This window comes from Xenopus laevis, chromosome 1L (genome assembly GCF_017654675.1).
Source record: "Xenopus laevis strain J_2021 chromosome 1L, Xenopus_laevis_v10.1, whole genome shotgun sequence".
Taxonomy (NCBI): domain Eukaryota; kingdom Metazoa; phylum Chordata; class Amphibia; order Anura; family Pipidae; genus Xenopus; species Xenopus laevis.
Genome location: NC_054371.1, coordinates 25,531,872 through 25,546,129, shown reverse-complemented (window position 1 = coordinate 25,546,129; position 14,258 = coordinate 25,531,872). Strand labels below are relative to the sequence as shown.

General features: G+C 39.3%; 1 protein-coding gene across 2 annotated transcripts in view; it reads left to right on the top strand.

The window, feature by feature from the left end:
* Window positions 1-14,258, top strand: part of sorcs2.L (sortilin-related VPS10 domain containing receptor 2 L homeolog) — a 575,441-nt gene that overhangs the window by 489,845 nt on the left and 71,338 nt on the right. For both annotated transcript variants that reach the window (XM_041587770.1, XM_018228485.2), the window contains exon 9: window positions 4,037-4,216. In XM_041587770.1, coding sequence (XP_041443704.1) covers window positions 4,037-4,216 — 180 coding nt within the window. The remainder of the gene's footprint in view (window positions 1-4,036; window positions 4,217-14,258) is intronic.

The following is a 14,258-nucleotide window of genomic DNA, read 5'->3' as shown; positions in this document are numbered from 1 at the left end:
GAATCGCGCTAATTCGCCGTGAATTCACGCCTGGCGAATAAATTCGCCCATCACTAATCTCAAACTGAATCGCATCTGTGATTTTTCATGTGATAAACCTTTTTCTCACTGAATTGAATCCAGCCCATTGTTGGACACTACCAGTTGTCGTTATTACTTTTAAATCCACAGAGAAGCGATTCCTTAACAATTGATGTAATAGGCTTTGGATTCAGTGTATTACAGAAGTATGAAGGGAGTACAGAGATACTAATTGCTGCATTTTATGCTGACATTCACTAATTTAGAATCTTAGAAAAGAAAATTGCAGCTACTTGACAAGGAAATTAGAAAATTTCATCTACTGCCAAACAGCTTATGTTTCAGGTTCATCTGAGTTCTGAAAGTATTTACATATGTTGAAGTTACTTCATTTGTTATATTTTTATCTGACCACATTAAGGCAAGACATCGAACATAAATCTCGACCATATTATATTTTTTCTGACCACATTAAGGCCAAACGTCAAATATAAATCTCCGACATAAATCAGAAATTGTAGGCACTTTCAGTTTTAGGTTTTATTAAAAGTGTTTTGGTTTTTTTAAAGCAAGCATGTGCAAAGACAAAATCAACAGATGGAGTTACAGTAAGATTATACATTGCAGTCATAACAGAGTCATATTGGCTTACAGGTGGAGTAGCATGTCATATTTTCTAAGCTTGGTTAGCTGAGTGTCTTGAGTAAACTAAAGTAATAGCAGACCTGGGTCCCTGTCTTGAGGCTGCAGCTCCCAAGTGGGCCATAGTTGCAAGAAATGTTGTGTTTTGTTCTGGAGGTTGGCAATATCAGATTCAAAAATATTGTTACTGTTAACCCACTTTTTAAAAAAATTTCTTCCATTGAGAGCGAAGAAGTCGATTTCCATTTTGCTGCAATTGCTAGGTGGGTAGGTGTAAATATTTAAGAAGGTTTTGCATGTCTTTGTGTGTCTTTGGCCTAGGTTTGCCCTGCAAAAAAGTTGTAATATCTGCTTGTAAAGGTGTTACGCTCTGTAGGTATAGGAGCCCAAGAACTGTCAGAATTACCCTTTAGGTGTAGTCGGAGAGCCCTACCCCTGGTTTTCACCTTAGCCCTTTTGGGGCCCGGAACTTTCTGCTGTGGAACAGGCAGGGGTCCTCAACGCGGCCAAGGTAATCGGAGGCGGGGTACAAAAGGGTCAGGTAGAGAAAAAGTCGTGGACAGGCGAAATGACAAAAGACAGGTGGCAAGGTATGGAGGAAAGAAGACAGGCAAAAGGTAAAATCCAGAAGTAATAATGATTTTGCGGAAGTCAGAAACCGGAGAACCAGCTTGGGCAATGAAAAAGCACCTTTTATTTTTGAATTTGGCATCAATACATGACATCAGCTCATCCGCTGACGTCACAAAGCACTGTTATTGCGCATGAGCACTGATGACATCATCACACATGTGCGTTTTTGCCTGCTTGCTGCCAGAGGAACCCGTGGACAGGGGAGTCTGAAGGTATGAGTGCACGCTGGTCTTCAGGGCATCTTACAATAGGCTTATATAGCAATTCTACTTAGGGAGGCCTCGTCCCATCGTTGCTGAATAATAGGACATGAACAAAATATATGAGGTAGGGTATCTATATGGCCACATGTTCTCCAGCATAGTGCAGGATGGTTGGGGAAAAGCTTATGAAATCTAGCTGGAATGTCCTACAGACGTTTGTAGATGTTGTACATGTTTGTAGATGTTTGGCGATATCAGACTAATCCAAACGTTCGACCCTATGGCCGAACGATAAAATTACAACGCAGAGAAAGGGCACTGGCGGGTCATGGGACTTCATCAACTAGCCAATGCAGTCTTTGATCACAGGAAAAATCAAACCTGTCCAATCGATATCATGCCAATTTTTTTAACTGATATCGATCGAGGGACCCATTGGAAGCCCCATACACGGGCAGGTAAGCTTGATTGGCCATAATCAGGTCAACGCTTTATAAACATTAAGCTCATTTTACTTTCCATGTTGAGAGCAACATTATCTGCTGTTGGTGAAACACTGGTGGTGCAAATTACAAGGGACAAGTCAAACTTGCAGTACTACCCCTCATATGCCAATGCAAATAAGCATGAAACAGAAAGGGCTCTCCATTCCAAATTTACTAGCACTTTCAAGGGAAGAAATAACTGAAAGACAAGTCTAAGTGAAATAATTAAGCAAAAGACAAGTCTGTTTGACAATCTGGTTTTTCATTATATTTTTATTTAATTTGACTGCTCTCCATGCCAGTGCAAACAGGTCCATCCCTCCTTAATCTAGATTACTGGTTCCTTAACCAAGAGCATTGGCAGGGGGAGCTCAACCTGAAAGCAACTTATGGTGAGAACTAAAGAGAATGTCTATTTGCTTTCTTAGATATAACAGAAAGCTCAACTTAGAGGTCAAATAGAGTAAAACTTGGAGGTAAACACGTATTTGGTATTCTTAAACCTATGGCTATATCTATAATCTTGCTATCAAATAAGAGGAGGTCTAAAAAATGGGTTGGCCCTCCAAGGGGGACCTATTCTAACAACCTCTTATCTAGATGTCCACGTTCTCCAACCAGAAGCAGAAGAAACCTTTTCCTTCTTGAAGAACCATTGTACAGATATGGGACCTGTTATCCAGAATGCTCGTAACCTAGGGTTTTCCGGATAATGGATCTTGGTGTAATTTGGATCATCATACCTTAAGTCTACTAGAAAATCATATAAACATTAAATAAACCCAATATGCTGGTTTTGCTTCCAATAAGGATTAATTATATCTTATCTTGGGTCAAGTACAAGCTACTGTTTTATTATTACAGAGAAAAATGAAAAATCTGGATTATTTGGATAAAATGGAGTCTATAGAAGAAGCCCTTTCTGTAATTTGGAGTCTTCTGGATAACGGGTCCAATACCTGTACAATAATACCATTTTAGAAAGGGTGTAGGACGCACAGTGAATGAACAATGTGAGCTATCCACTTACAAATCATTAATCATTTTTAATGCTCAGTAGATCTCGATCTGATTAGTTACCGGCCTTTTTTTTAATAATACTTTAGAGGTTTTTATCCGTTAAAAAGGTTCCTGATTAAGCATTCATACTTCATGAAAATTGTTATGCAAGCTGACCTAATTGCTTTCCAGAGGACGCTGAATTAAGCAACCTTTAACCAATGCAGCTATGCACTGCAAGTTCTCCCTTAATCCGAGCATCTGAACACTTGTCTGATTAATCAAGGGGAAATTTAGCACTGGTGGTACATACATTTCAGATGTAAAACCTTCATATTTATATTTAATTAGATGTGAAAACCATTCACACCATTTCTTGAGTTATAGGTAATTAGGAAAGACTGAATTAAATATAAACTTTTAGTACTTTAAATGCCAAAGCTGTAGCATGTCTGGGATTAGTCATCTTAAAGGGACAGTACCAAAAACTTAGCGCTGGCTTACATATACAGTATATAAATATGGGCCACCATAATAAGATTTTTTTTTATTTAGCCTTTGTATTTGTCTAATAGAAATAGGAAAACGTGAAAGGATAATTATTTTCATGTTTTTCAAAAGCTGAAGGTGGTACTGATACGATTTATTGTTCCTATGCACCTATTGTCTCCGAATGGTCGAACAAAACCATCCTAATCACCCCACAAACCCTTTCTGTTCATCTATAAACCCCACTTGCAAGAAGCATCAAGGGAAATAAGGTCTAGTTACCAAGGAGTGGGATTTGGCATCTCTGGGATTGTGGGCAGTCAAGCAGACCCAATTATAGAGTACTCCAGTCATTGTGTTAGCAGGGCCAGTTCTTTACATTTGCCAACATAGTAAGAACAGTTCTGACATGTTTGTATATTTATCCTAAACTCTTTCAAGATTACTTCCAAGTAAATGCACCCAATGCAACTGCAAAACAAACAGCTGAGGACCAATTGTTGATACCATCATTGCATTGTTATTCCATCTTTTTACTATGGTTACTATTTTTTTTTAACTCAGGACTTGCAGATAATCAGCACGGATGAAAACCAGGTGTTTATTGCTGTCCAAGAATGGTATCAGACAGACACCTACAACCTGTACCAGTCAGATCCGCAGGGAGTCTACTATTCACTTGTTCTGGAAAATGTGAGGAGCACCAAGCAACCGGAAGAGAATGTTGTCATCGATATTCTTGAGGTATGAAGAAGGTAGATGGTTTGGTAAGGGGCTGTGAAATTGTAACTAAAGAGCACAAATAGCTGGCTACACAAAACATTGCACTGGGAGGCTGACTACATTGTAAATAGGTTCTCGGTATCATGGAAAATACGAATAGGACCTTCAAAGTTGTCTCATGATTATGTTCTCCACTGAAGACTAATTGTTGCCTACTCCCTCTCTAACTCCCCCTATATTGTGTTTTCCCCTTTACTCTGCTCCCCCTCATAAATGTAGCAGAAGTTTATGGCTTAATAAGCATTATTGTTCTGTTCTCCCTTACCTTCTACTCTTCCTGTCTCCACCACCTTCACCTTTCCTACACTATCTCTGTCTCTATTCTTATCCCATTTCACTTCAAGGGTTCTTCATCGCCTTTCAGTTATTTACCCTATCCTCTATAGTAAACAGGTGGCCAAACATAGAAAGATCCGCTTGTTTGGCGATGTTGACAATTGAGCAGATCTCTCCCGATATGCCCACCTTGGGGTGGGTGATATTGGACTGATCCGATCATGGGCCCTAAAGCCCAACAATTGGATCATAATGCAGGAGTATGCGCGGTCACATCAACGAACAGATGCGGTTCGCGAAACGACAGAATTTTTAGCTCTGTCCGATCAACATCTGTCCGATTTTCTTTCAAATATCAATTGGGGAAGCCCATACACGGGCCAATAAGCTGCAAACTTGGTCTTTCGGCATGTTAATTCTTTCAACATTACTTTTTTATTTGTCCAATTAGTCTTTTTTCACATTTATTTGTCTTTTAAATTTCTTGTCAACCTTTTTTGCCTTATTTCTCTCTGTCTCAATTTCTTTCACTCTGACTAGCGATAATTTTTTCGCCAGACATGGTTTTGCGACAAAATCACTTAAATCCGCCACAAAAAAGTTGCCAAGACAATATTGTAGCCGAGACAAAAAAGTCGCCACAAGAAAAAATAGCCATTGGCATTGACATACATTTGGGCAAAAAAGTCGCTGAGACTAAAAGGTTGCCTGAAGGAAAAACGCCCATTGACTTGAATGCATTTGGAGTGAGAAGAAATTGTCATAAGTGTGAAAAATGTTGTGCATATGAAACATTTGATACGTATTGATTTCAATGCTCTTTGCAAATTTTTCGCCTTTTTTTTCACAGTTTAGTGAATTATTCGGCGAAACAGGACAGATTCGTTTATCGTTAGCTCTGACACTTCTAAGTTTTTTTTAAAAAAAATGTAGATTTTTACTTTCTCCCACTCTTTCCTTTTTCATTCCTCTTATTACCCCCTTTATTCGCCCAACATTTATCTCGCCTCCACTAGATCTTTCCCCTTCCCAGATTCTTTTTCACTTTTCCCACGAGACTTTGACCTACAGCAAATGCATCTAACTCTTCCCCTTTTTATTAAATTGTTGAGTTATTTACACAACAACACAATCTTTGTGTGAAAACCCTGTTCTACAGCTCATATTTCTATTCTACAGAAATATGAGCTAAACGACATGTTTAGCTTTTCATAAAAAAAATAATTTACTCAGACTACATAACTATTCACCCAACAACTACATAAAATAACTTTACAATAAAAAGGGCTATAATGTGCAACCGTGCATGAATAGGCACTCAGAACTGAAATGCATATTGACCTTACAGAGTGTGACTGCGGTTTCGAAAAGTGTGTGTAGTAAAATTAATGGTCCAGGCCAAATACTAATACATAATCTTGATTTCCATATAGCCAGCAAGAAAAATGGTCAAATATTGCATCAGTTATTCTCTGACAGAGTGTTATTAACAGGCCTTTTCTGTTAAAAAAAAAAAAAGCTACGGATTTCAAGTACTGCATTACTTAACAATACATTTATAATTAAAGTGTCAGAGCACTGGGGCCTGGACATATTTCTTTACAAATCTATTATTAATGATGAATATATTATGTATAGAAGGGTTTGTCCAAGTTGGGTAGGTTGCATCTCTTCAAAAATGTTCTCATCAACTACTGTCCTCGGGGAGCTTTGTCTATCAAAAGGACCGCAATATCATCATTTTTGTATCTTTCCATTTATACTGGCTGATTGCAAACATCGATGTGTAAATGCACGTTCATTTTATTTGAATAAACATAATTCGAGAGGCAATGGCGTGACCTGTCCAAAAATAGGTCATTTAGTTGCCCACATTGTAAACTGGCCACTGATTAAAAGACATTGGGCCAGATTCAGCTCAATGAGAAAAAGTTATCTCACGGTTTATCATGGGAAAAGTCATTGTCGAGCAGACTGGGACACCAGGGGCCCACTGAAAACCCTTAGACCAGGGGCCCACTCTTAGTATTATTATTCTTCCTCTTCTGACTCAACCTCCATTCTCCTAGTCTCTTTTCTTTACATAAACTATAATATATTATTCCATCTATTTAGCCTCTTTGTTCTAATAGAAATGGAATATGCCCATGAAATAGGCCAAATGTTTAGAAGGTCGAGGGCCCACTGACACCTGAGTTCACAGGGCATTTTAATGGTATCCTGGTGGGCCAGTCCAACACTGTTGGCGAGATTCAATTTGAGGAGCAAAATCTTTTCTCCAAATTAATTTCTGGTGTTTTCCCATAGACTTCAATAAAGTAAGATGTTTTCTTGAATTGAATTGCATCTCAAATTGAATCTCGTCCATGACTTTTCACATGATAAACCCTTTTTTCTCATTCAATTGAATCTGGCCCATTGAGAGAAATATAATAAAAAAAAATCACAAAAAGGTGAAAGGGATTGCTTCCTAACAACTGTCTACTACAGACTGGACATGTATCTGGGGCAGCTCCAGATGGTTACATACCAGACAAAAGAGAACACATCTAGGTTTTTTTTTTTTATCAAAGTCCCATTTTATCTCAACATTTTCTGCTGCAAACTCCGATCAAATCTGTTCATGGTTTTAACCCTTATTTATTATTACATTTTCCCAAAAATTTGCTTTGCATGAAAAAAAATCAGATTTTCGCGTTTTTTTCAGATTTTTCACCCGAAAACTCTGAATTCTTATGTTTTTTGCCTTAAAACTCAGAAAACTTCGGGTATTGCACAAAACCCAGCGCAAAAAATCATTGGGACTTCTCCCATTGACTTATATGCAACCTCGACAGGTCTGAGATGCTGGATTTTCTGATTTGGACTTTTCCATCCTCGGGGTTTAATAAATTCTAAAGAAACATGAATTTTTCGGGTTTTTGGCATTTGGAGTTTAGTAAATAACCCCCTTAATGTTCAGGTACAACAGATGACGGACTTCACAAGCATTTTCCATGTTGGAGAAACTATAGAGCACGGGGTACCCTGCCAAATATGTTCTGTGTTGCCATCTTATTCAACATATTTGGACTGAAGTGGCCAAACTCTTAAGCTACTCACAAGCTCAAAATCTCCACTGTATTACTAAATAAATGGCTGCCAAAAATAAACCGATTATTTTTTTAGAACAACTTTTTTACATTTCCCCAATGGTCTATATTAAGTCAAGATATTGACCTATAAAAGAAAGAATGAAATTGATGCCAGTGAGGTCATCATAATGGCAGCATGCAATATATAATATACATTTATTGTTGTAACACACAGATCTTAAGGTGTTAAAGGCATAACAGTTCAGAGAGCCACAGATACACAGTGTTATTTGGGGTTTCATCCAATTGGTATCCATCCAGGCCCGGATTTGTGGAAAGGCCACCTAGGCACGGGCCTAGGGCGGCAGGATTTTAGGGGGGGCGTCATGCTGCCCAACCACATTGGTTCAAAAACACAGGTGATGCGCTGGAGATACATTTTTAAATTTCCCATGCGCCAATCCCCATTACTCCAGTCCAGATGATAAAATATATATATATATAAAATATATGCACGAATAAAGGGAAGGGGACAGGGGCGACGAACGGCAGTGGGCCTAGGGGTGCCCATTATGTAAATCCTGCCCTGTATCCTTCATCCATTGCCTCATCACCTAACCCACAGATCATGCTTTAGGGTCCCTCCTGGACTTCCATGATTGTCTCACCTTTGTGGTACACACTAGGGGCTCCCACCAGAAGTGGTTACTAAAGGTCTCGCAACCCCTAATCCATTTCTTTAGTTTGGTGCTTGTTGGGGGTATAGACTCTACTAATCTCTTCAGAGCAGTTAAAGCAGATCTGTTTTTGGCCTGCTAACAGACATATCAACTCATATTTTTGTGATTTAAGCCAGAACAGAATGGGTACAGAGACAGGAGCGGGGCAGGCATGGCTAAGATTCCCCCAGATCCCTTCTGATATGGGTTGGCATCTCTGTACTCTTTGTACTCTCACCTTCTCACACAATCTGCCCTCTCCATAACTGTGCATTGGTTTGGTTGGATGTTTGACTCTCACCTGGACATAATTGAGGATTGTTTTAACGATTTAGGGCACTTCCCACCCTCTGGTGGAACTGTGGGTCCACTCCTTACGTCAACCTTTCTTGCTGTCCCCATAGTGGCTAAATATAAAAACTAAATCTAACTATGTGCTATAAATCCCTCTTGCAAACTCACGCTAATAGTTGCCATTTTTTAAAAAAAAAAGTTACTACACTTACAACATTATTGATCCGAGTGACACTTCCAATTGGTTAATGTCACTGCACTCGGACCTACTTTTTGTCAGACTTCAGGTAGTACAGAGATGTGCAGCTTTTCATGCCCTATATATTTAAGAGGAGTATTTTCCATATAAAGCATAACAAAACATTAACTGTAAGTACAACTGAGTATTCCAGTTTTAGTATTAGTTGCTTCCCAGAAAGAATTCAAAGGAAACAAAGTATGAACAGTACAGTAGGCTTGCACATATGTAATTTACCTTTGGTATTTTATAAATTATATTTGCTTAAAGGGTGTCAGCTAATTTCGTGTTGGAATATGTTTTTAACGCATTCTTCTCTGATTGGTCTAGACACATACATGAATAGCATACAGTGGAACAATCAATTAAACACATTCCTTCACAGGGCAACAAAGGTGAATGGCTTATATAGTTATAATACACAAAAGCCATGAATGTCCTGTAAATTATATCCTTATAAACGGTGAGTAGTGATGTCATCAGTTATAAACGGTGAGTAGTGATGTAATTTCTGTCACATGACTCACTAAAATTTGTGTATTATAATAAATAAAGTACCCCCAGTTGTAAAATATGAGGATATTAGAAGTTACCTCGGAGTTCCATGACCTGTATAAAAACACTCGGCCTTCGGCCTCGTGTTTTTATATGGTCATGAAACTCCTCGGTAACTAATAATATCCTTATATTTTACAAGAGGGGGTACTTTATTCACTATATAATATCTGCTAACAAAGGATAATCTGGATATACTGACATGTACACACGTCTAGTGATTATATTCCTGAATGTGCTGCAACTTGTCATCTACTTCAGACATTTTCATAAATCACTTTTCCAAATGTAATGGTTTTTAACTATTACCCTTATAATAATAATAATAATAATAATAATAATAATAATAATAATAATTTGTTGGCCATAAGTGAATGGGTATATTTTTGTAGGAAAGTGATAATTAAACACTTCTTTTACAGTATCTCAAGGTCCAGGTGTATAATACCCTATAACACATGACATAATAAATGCATCAATATAAAAGCAGTTGCTACTCCGTGTATAATGCCCCAGAATACATTGCAGGATAAATACAGGGCTAATGTTGAAGTATAATACCTTGAATTGCACCACTAGTGCTGAGCAAAAATTGAACGTTCTGTTTTATTGAAAAAAATCACAAAACTGTGGAGTCAATGGAAACATGTCTGAGTTTTTCCAAAATTTCCAGTGACAAAAAAAAATCATGGTGAAATTCTATTAAGGATTCACAAAAATTTTCACTGTTAGGGATGTACTACACAAAAAAAGTTTTTTTATTCCTACGCATGGCAAACTGACAATTTTAGGTAAAATGTCCTGAAGACACATGGCAGGATAAAGTGCTAGTTCTATGTTCTAGATCATACACTATACCTCCATGAAAAAAAACACGCATACCCCTATATGTAATAAAAAGGCAATAAGTTTGCCCAGGAGCAACAACCCATGGCAACCAATAAGATATTTGCTTTTAAACAGGTAACCAGTAATGCTACGTGCTCATTGGTTGCTATGGGTTAGTGCCAGTGCCGGACTGGGGTGGTGGGATACCAGAAAAAACCTGGTGGGCCCCTGCCGACCCAGACCCCCTCCCCTGATCTGCCGCCCCCCTCCTAAATAACAGTTTGCGCCATGCATCTGCGTTCTCGCATGCACCCTGGAGGCAGGGTCTTTTTCATTCTCCTTCCTTCCTGCCACAACCGCCATAAAACTTTGGGGGTTATTTATTAAGCTCAGAATACCTGAAATCTGAAAAATTCTGATTTTTTGGACCTTAAAAAAAATCCGAATTTTTGGGGATTTATTAAAGTCCAATTGTGTGAAAACTCTGAATCCAAAAACCCTGCATCTCAAAGCTCTCGGGGTCCTGTATTACTCAATGGGGAAGGTCCCAGTGTCTGCGCTGCTGTTAGTACCAATAATATCCGATGATTTCAGGGATATTGGGCCAAAAAGTCTGAAAACTCTGATTTTTGTGGAATAGTCAGAAAACTTCGGACTTTGCGGGCAAAGGTTCCGAAGTTTGCCCGAACCTATTTTTTTGAATGATAAGGTCTATTCAAGAATTTGGAGTTGCTCGGATTTTTATCTTAGAAATACTGAGATAAATTCGGAGCTTGATAAATAACCCCGTAGTGTGCGTGCATGCCTGGGCACATGCTCGGTGGAGAGGTGTGGGCTCCGCAGCAGTGGGGGCCAGGGGTCCGGAGGGGGGCCCTGGACAGCAGCCCCCCAGTGCGACCCTAGTTACTGCTCCTGGGCAAACTTAGTGCCTTTTATTACAAAACTCCCATCGACTCTAAAGTATAGTTTAAAAATTGCCCAATTGACTTCAATGCATTTGGTGAATTTTTTGCTGTTTTGCAAATTTTCACAAAGCAAAACAGGACAGATTCGCCCATCCCTACGCTTAGGTATTAATTGAGTGACAGTTCCATGTACAGTCATTCTTTCCCATGTGCTGCAGGGAATTATTGGTGTTGGTTGGGGCTTAACTTTCCTTGCCTTCATTAAAACTCACCTATGATGCTGTCAATACATTCCTGCTTGCTGTTTTTAAGTTATTAAAATAAAAAAGGCACCGTACAGAAGTTGTTAGTTTATATTTACTTTAACCTGTTTGCAGTGGCACTTAGGGCAATGGCTCGTGTCCTCGGCAGAATTAGACAAACTTTAACTTTTGCTGCTGTAAAAATTAAAAAGAAGGAATTTAAATAAAAATCCATTATATAGTTTTCAGGTGTAACAACTGGAGGTCTATTAAAGAATATAGAAAACAATCAATACCAACTGCTTCACACACACACACACAAAAATTCTGAGCAAAGAGCGTGGATTCAAACCAAGAGCAAGTATGTGATCCCACTGCTTCTTATTTAAGTGGAAATCACATTCCATCGCATAAAAAAGGCGCATGCTGCTCAGTATAATTATACCTGGCACGTCTGTAAAATTCCAGCTGCCCAAAGTTCTCTCTCAAACACATCGATATCATTTAAAACCACAGGCAAGAATACAGTAGTTAGATAGGCTGCCTTTGTGCATTGGTTGTCTATTTCCTCGCTGTCCCGAGAATAACCACGAGATGAAAAACATTCATTGTTGGAGATATAGTTAAAGAGCCATTCTTGGTCCTTTCAGATTTCTAAATATATTTACACGTTACTGACGATATATATCGTTCATACTGATTTGTTGTGTCCCAAATAGTGATGGGAGAATTTGTCTGGTTTTGCCGAAAAATCCGCGAAATTCGCGAAACATGATTTTTGGCGCCTCTGTCAATTTTAACACCCGCGTCAATTTTGACGCTCACGTCAATTTTGACGCCAGCGTTAAAGTCAATGGGCAGCCAAATAATGTTGACGCTGACGCTGGTCAATTTCTGCAGCAGTTTCACGGATTTGTTCACCAGCAGCGAAACGCGGAAATTCGCCTGCAAATTCACGCCTGCCGAATTTATTCACCCATCACTAGTCCCAAATAGTGATTAGTGTTTTCTTCTTATGGAACAAAGTTGAGAAAAAAATGCCATGGCAGTGTTGGATTTTGACGTGTTTCTTTTACAGAAAAAAAGGGAAATCATTTTTAAAAATTAAGTCTATGGGAGATGTTCTACCTGTAATTTGGTGCTTTCTGGAAAACATTTCCAGATGAGGGATTCCATATATTTTATTGCAAGTGCATAAAAAACTGACAGGCCTGGAGTTAATGGGGGTGCTGCTCTCGTCTTATATTCTATCAAAGGCCTCTGCAAAGCTGAAGACCCTACTGTACTACCCTAAAACCAAAATAACCTGTGATATATAAATCTTTATAATACACAAAAACCATGAATATTGCGTAAATTATATCCTTATAAACAATGCTTAGTGATGTCATCAGGTGTAATCGGAGTTTAGTGATGTAATTTCTGTCACATGATTCACTGTGTATTATAATATAGTACCCCCTGTAGAAAAATATGAGGATATTAGAAGTCAACTTGGAGTTCCATGACCTGTATAAAAGTATGTCGTCCTTGGTGACTTATAATATCCGTATATTTTACAAGAGGTGGTACTTTATTCACTACATAAGCAATGCTCAGTGATGTCATCAGTTGCAGTTGTGCTGTCACGTTTGGCACCCTAAATCCTGAACCCAAGCTAATCTCCCTGGTCTCGGCTCTCACTTCTGCCTATGGCAGCCGCCTTTGGCCTTGGGAGGAGCCCTCAGCTACTCAGATGCCGCCAGGTCTTAATAGAGAGAGGAGAAAAGCTCTGGACGAGCAAAGGGGCACAATCGTCTCACCAGGATACTGGAATGGAAGAACACCCCAGGAGGGCAAGCCAGACAACGCAGCGTGGGGCAGGCAGGTCGGGCCAGCACAAGCAGAGTAGAATCGGAAGACAGGCCGGGATCAGGATTAGAGAGTGTAGAATAGTCGATGGACAGGCAGAGGTCAGGATTGGAGAGGTCAGAATAGTCTCAGACAGGCAGGATCAGGATTGGAGAGTTTGGAGTAAACAGACAGGCAAAGGTCAGGATTGGAGAGATCAGAATAGTCGAGTAGGCAAGCAAGGGTCAAAACACAGAGGATCAATCAGGATTCAAGTAGGATAGCACCCAGGAACAAGCTAAATTGAACCTAACAACGACACAGTCCTGTAGTCAAAATGGGCTTTTTATACTATTTGAATTTTGGGCCAATGCACGCTGGCGTCATCACACCAGCGCGCCTGCGCCTTTAAAACTAGCAGAGAAGCACCTTGCGTGCCCTATGGAACGCGGAAGCTGGAACTAGGGAAAGGAGAGCATGTTGGAGAGCGTGTTCGACGGGCGTCCCCGCCGCCAGCTACTAGACCACCAGGGACACTATGGTAAACCACTGGACCAACAGGGACACTATTCGTTACATATGCCTAGTGATCTCACGTGTTTTACATGACTCAATACATTTTTTTTATACCCCCTACTGTACAATATGAGGAATTAAGAAGTCCTCTCATATCTTCTTGGCTTAAAGTAGACCTGTCACCTACACATAAAAAGCTGTATAAAAAAAAAGTATTTTGCAAATTAAACATAGAACCCAAATTCTTTTTTTCATTAAAGCATCCATACCTGTTATAAAGGTGTTTAAATATCTGAGCTGTCAATCAAATATTACCTGCCCTGCCTCTGTGCCTGAGCCATAGAGGTGGGGCCGTCAAGTACTTTCTAGCCAGTAATTCCTAGATGTCACTGCTCTCCCCACACCCCCCTCCCTTCTAACACTCTTTAATTATTAATATTATTAATAATTATTCCCTGGATCCACTTCTGAGAGGTACAATATACTTTTTGTACATTGCATCCATCCCTACAGGTTCAAAGGTTCT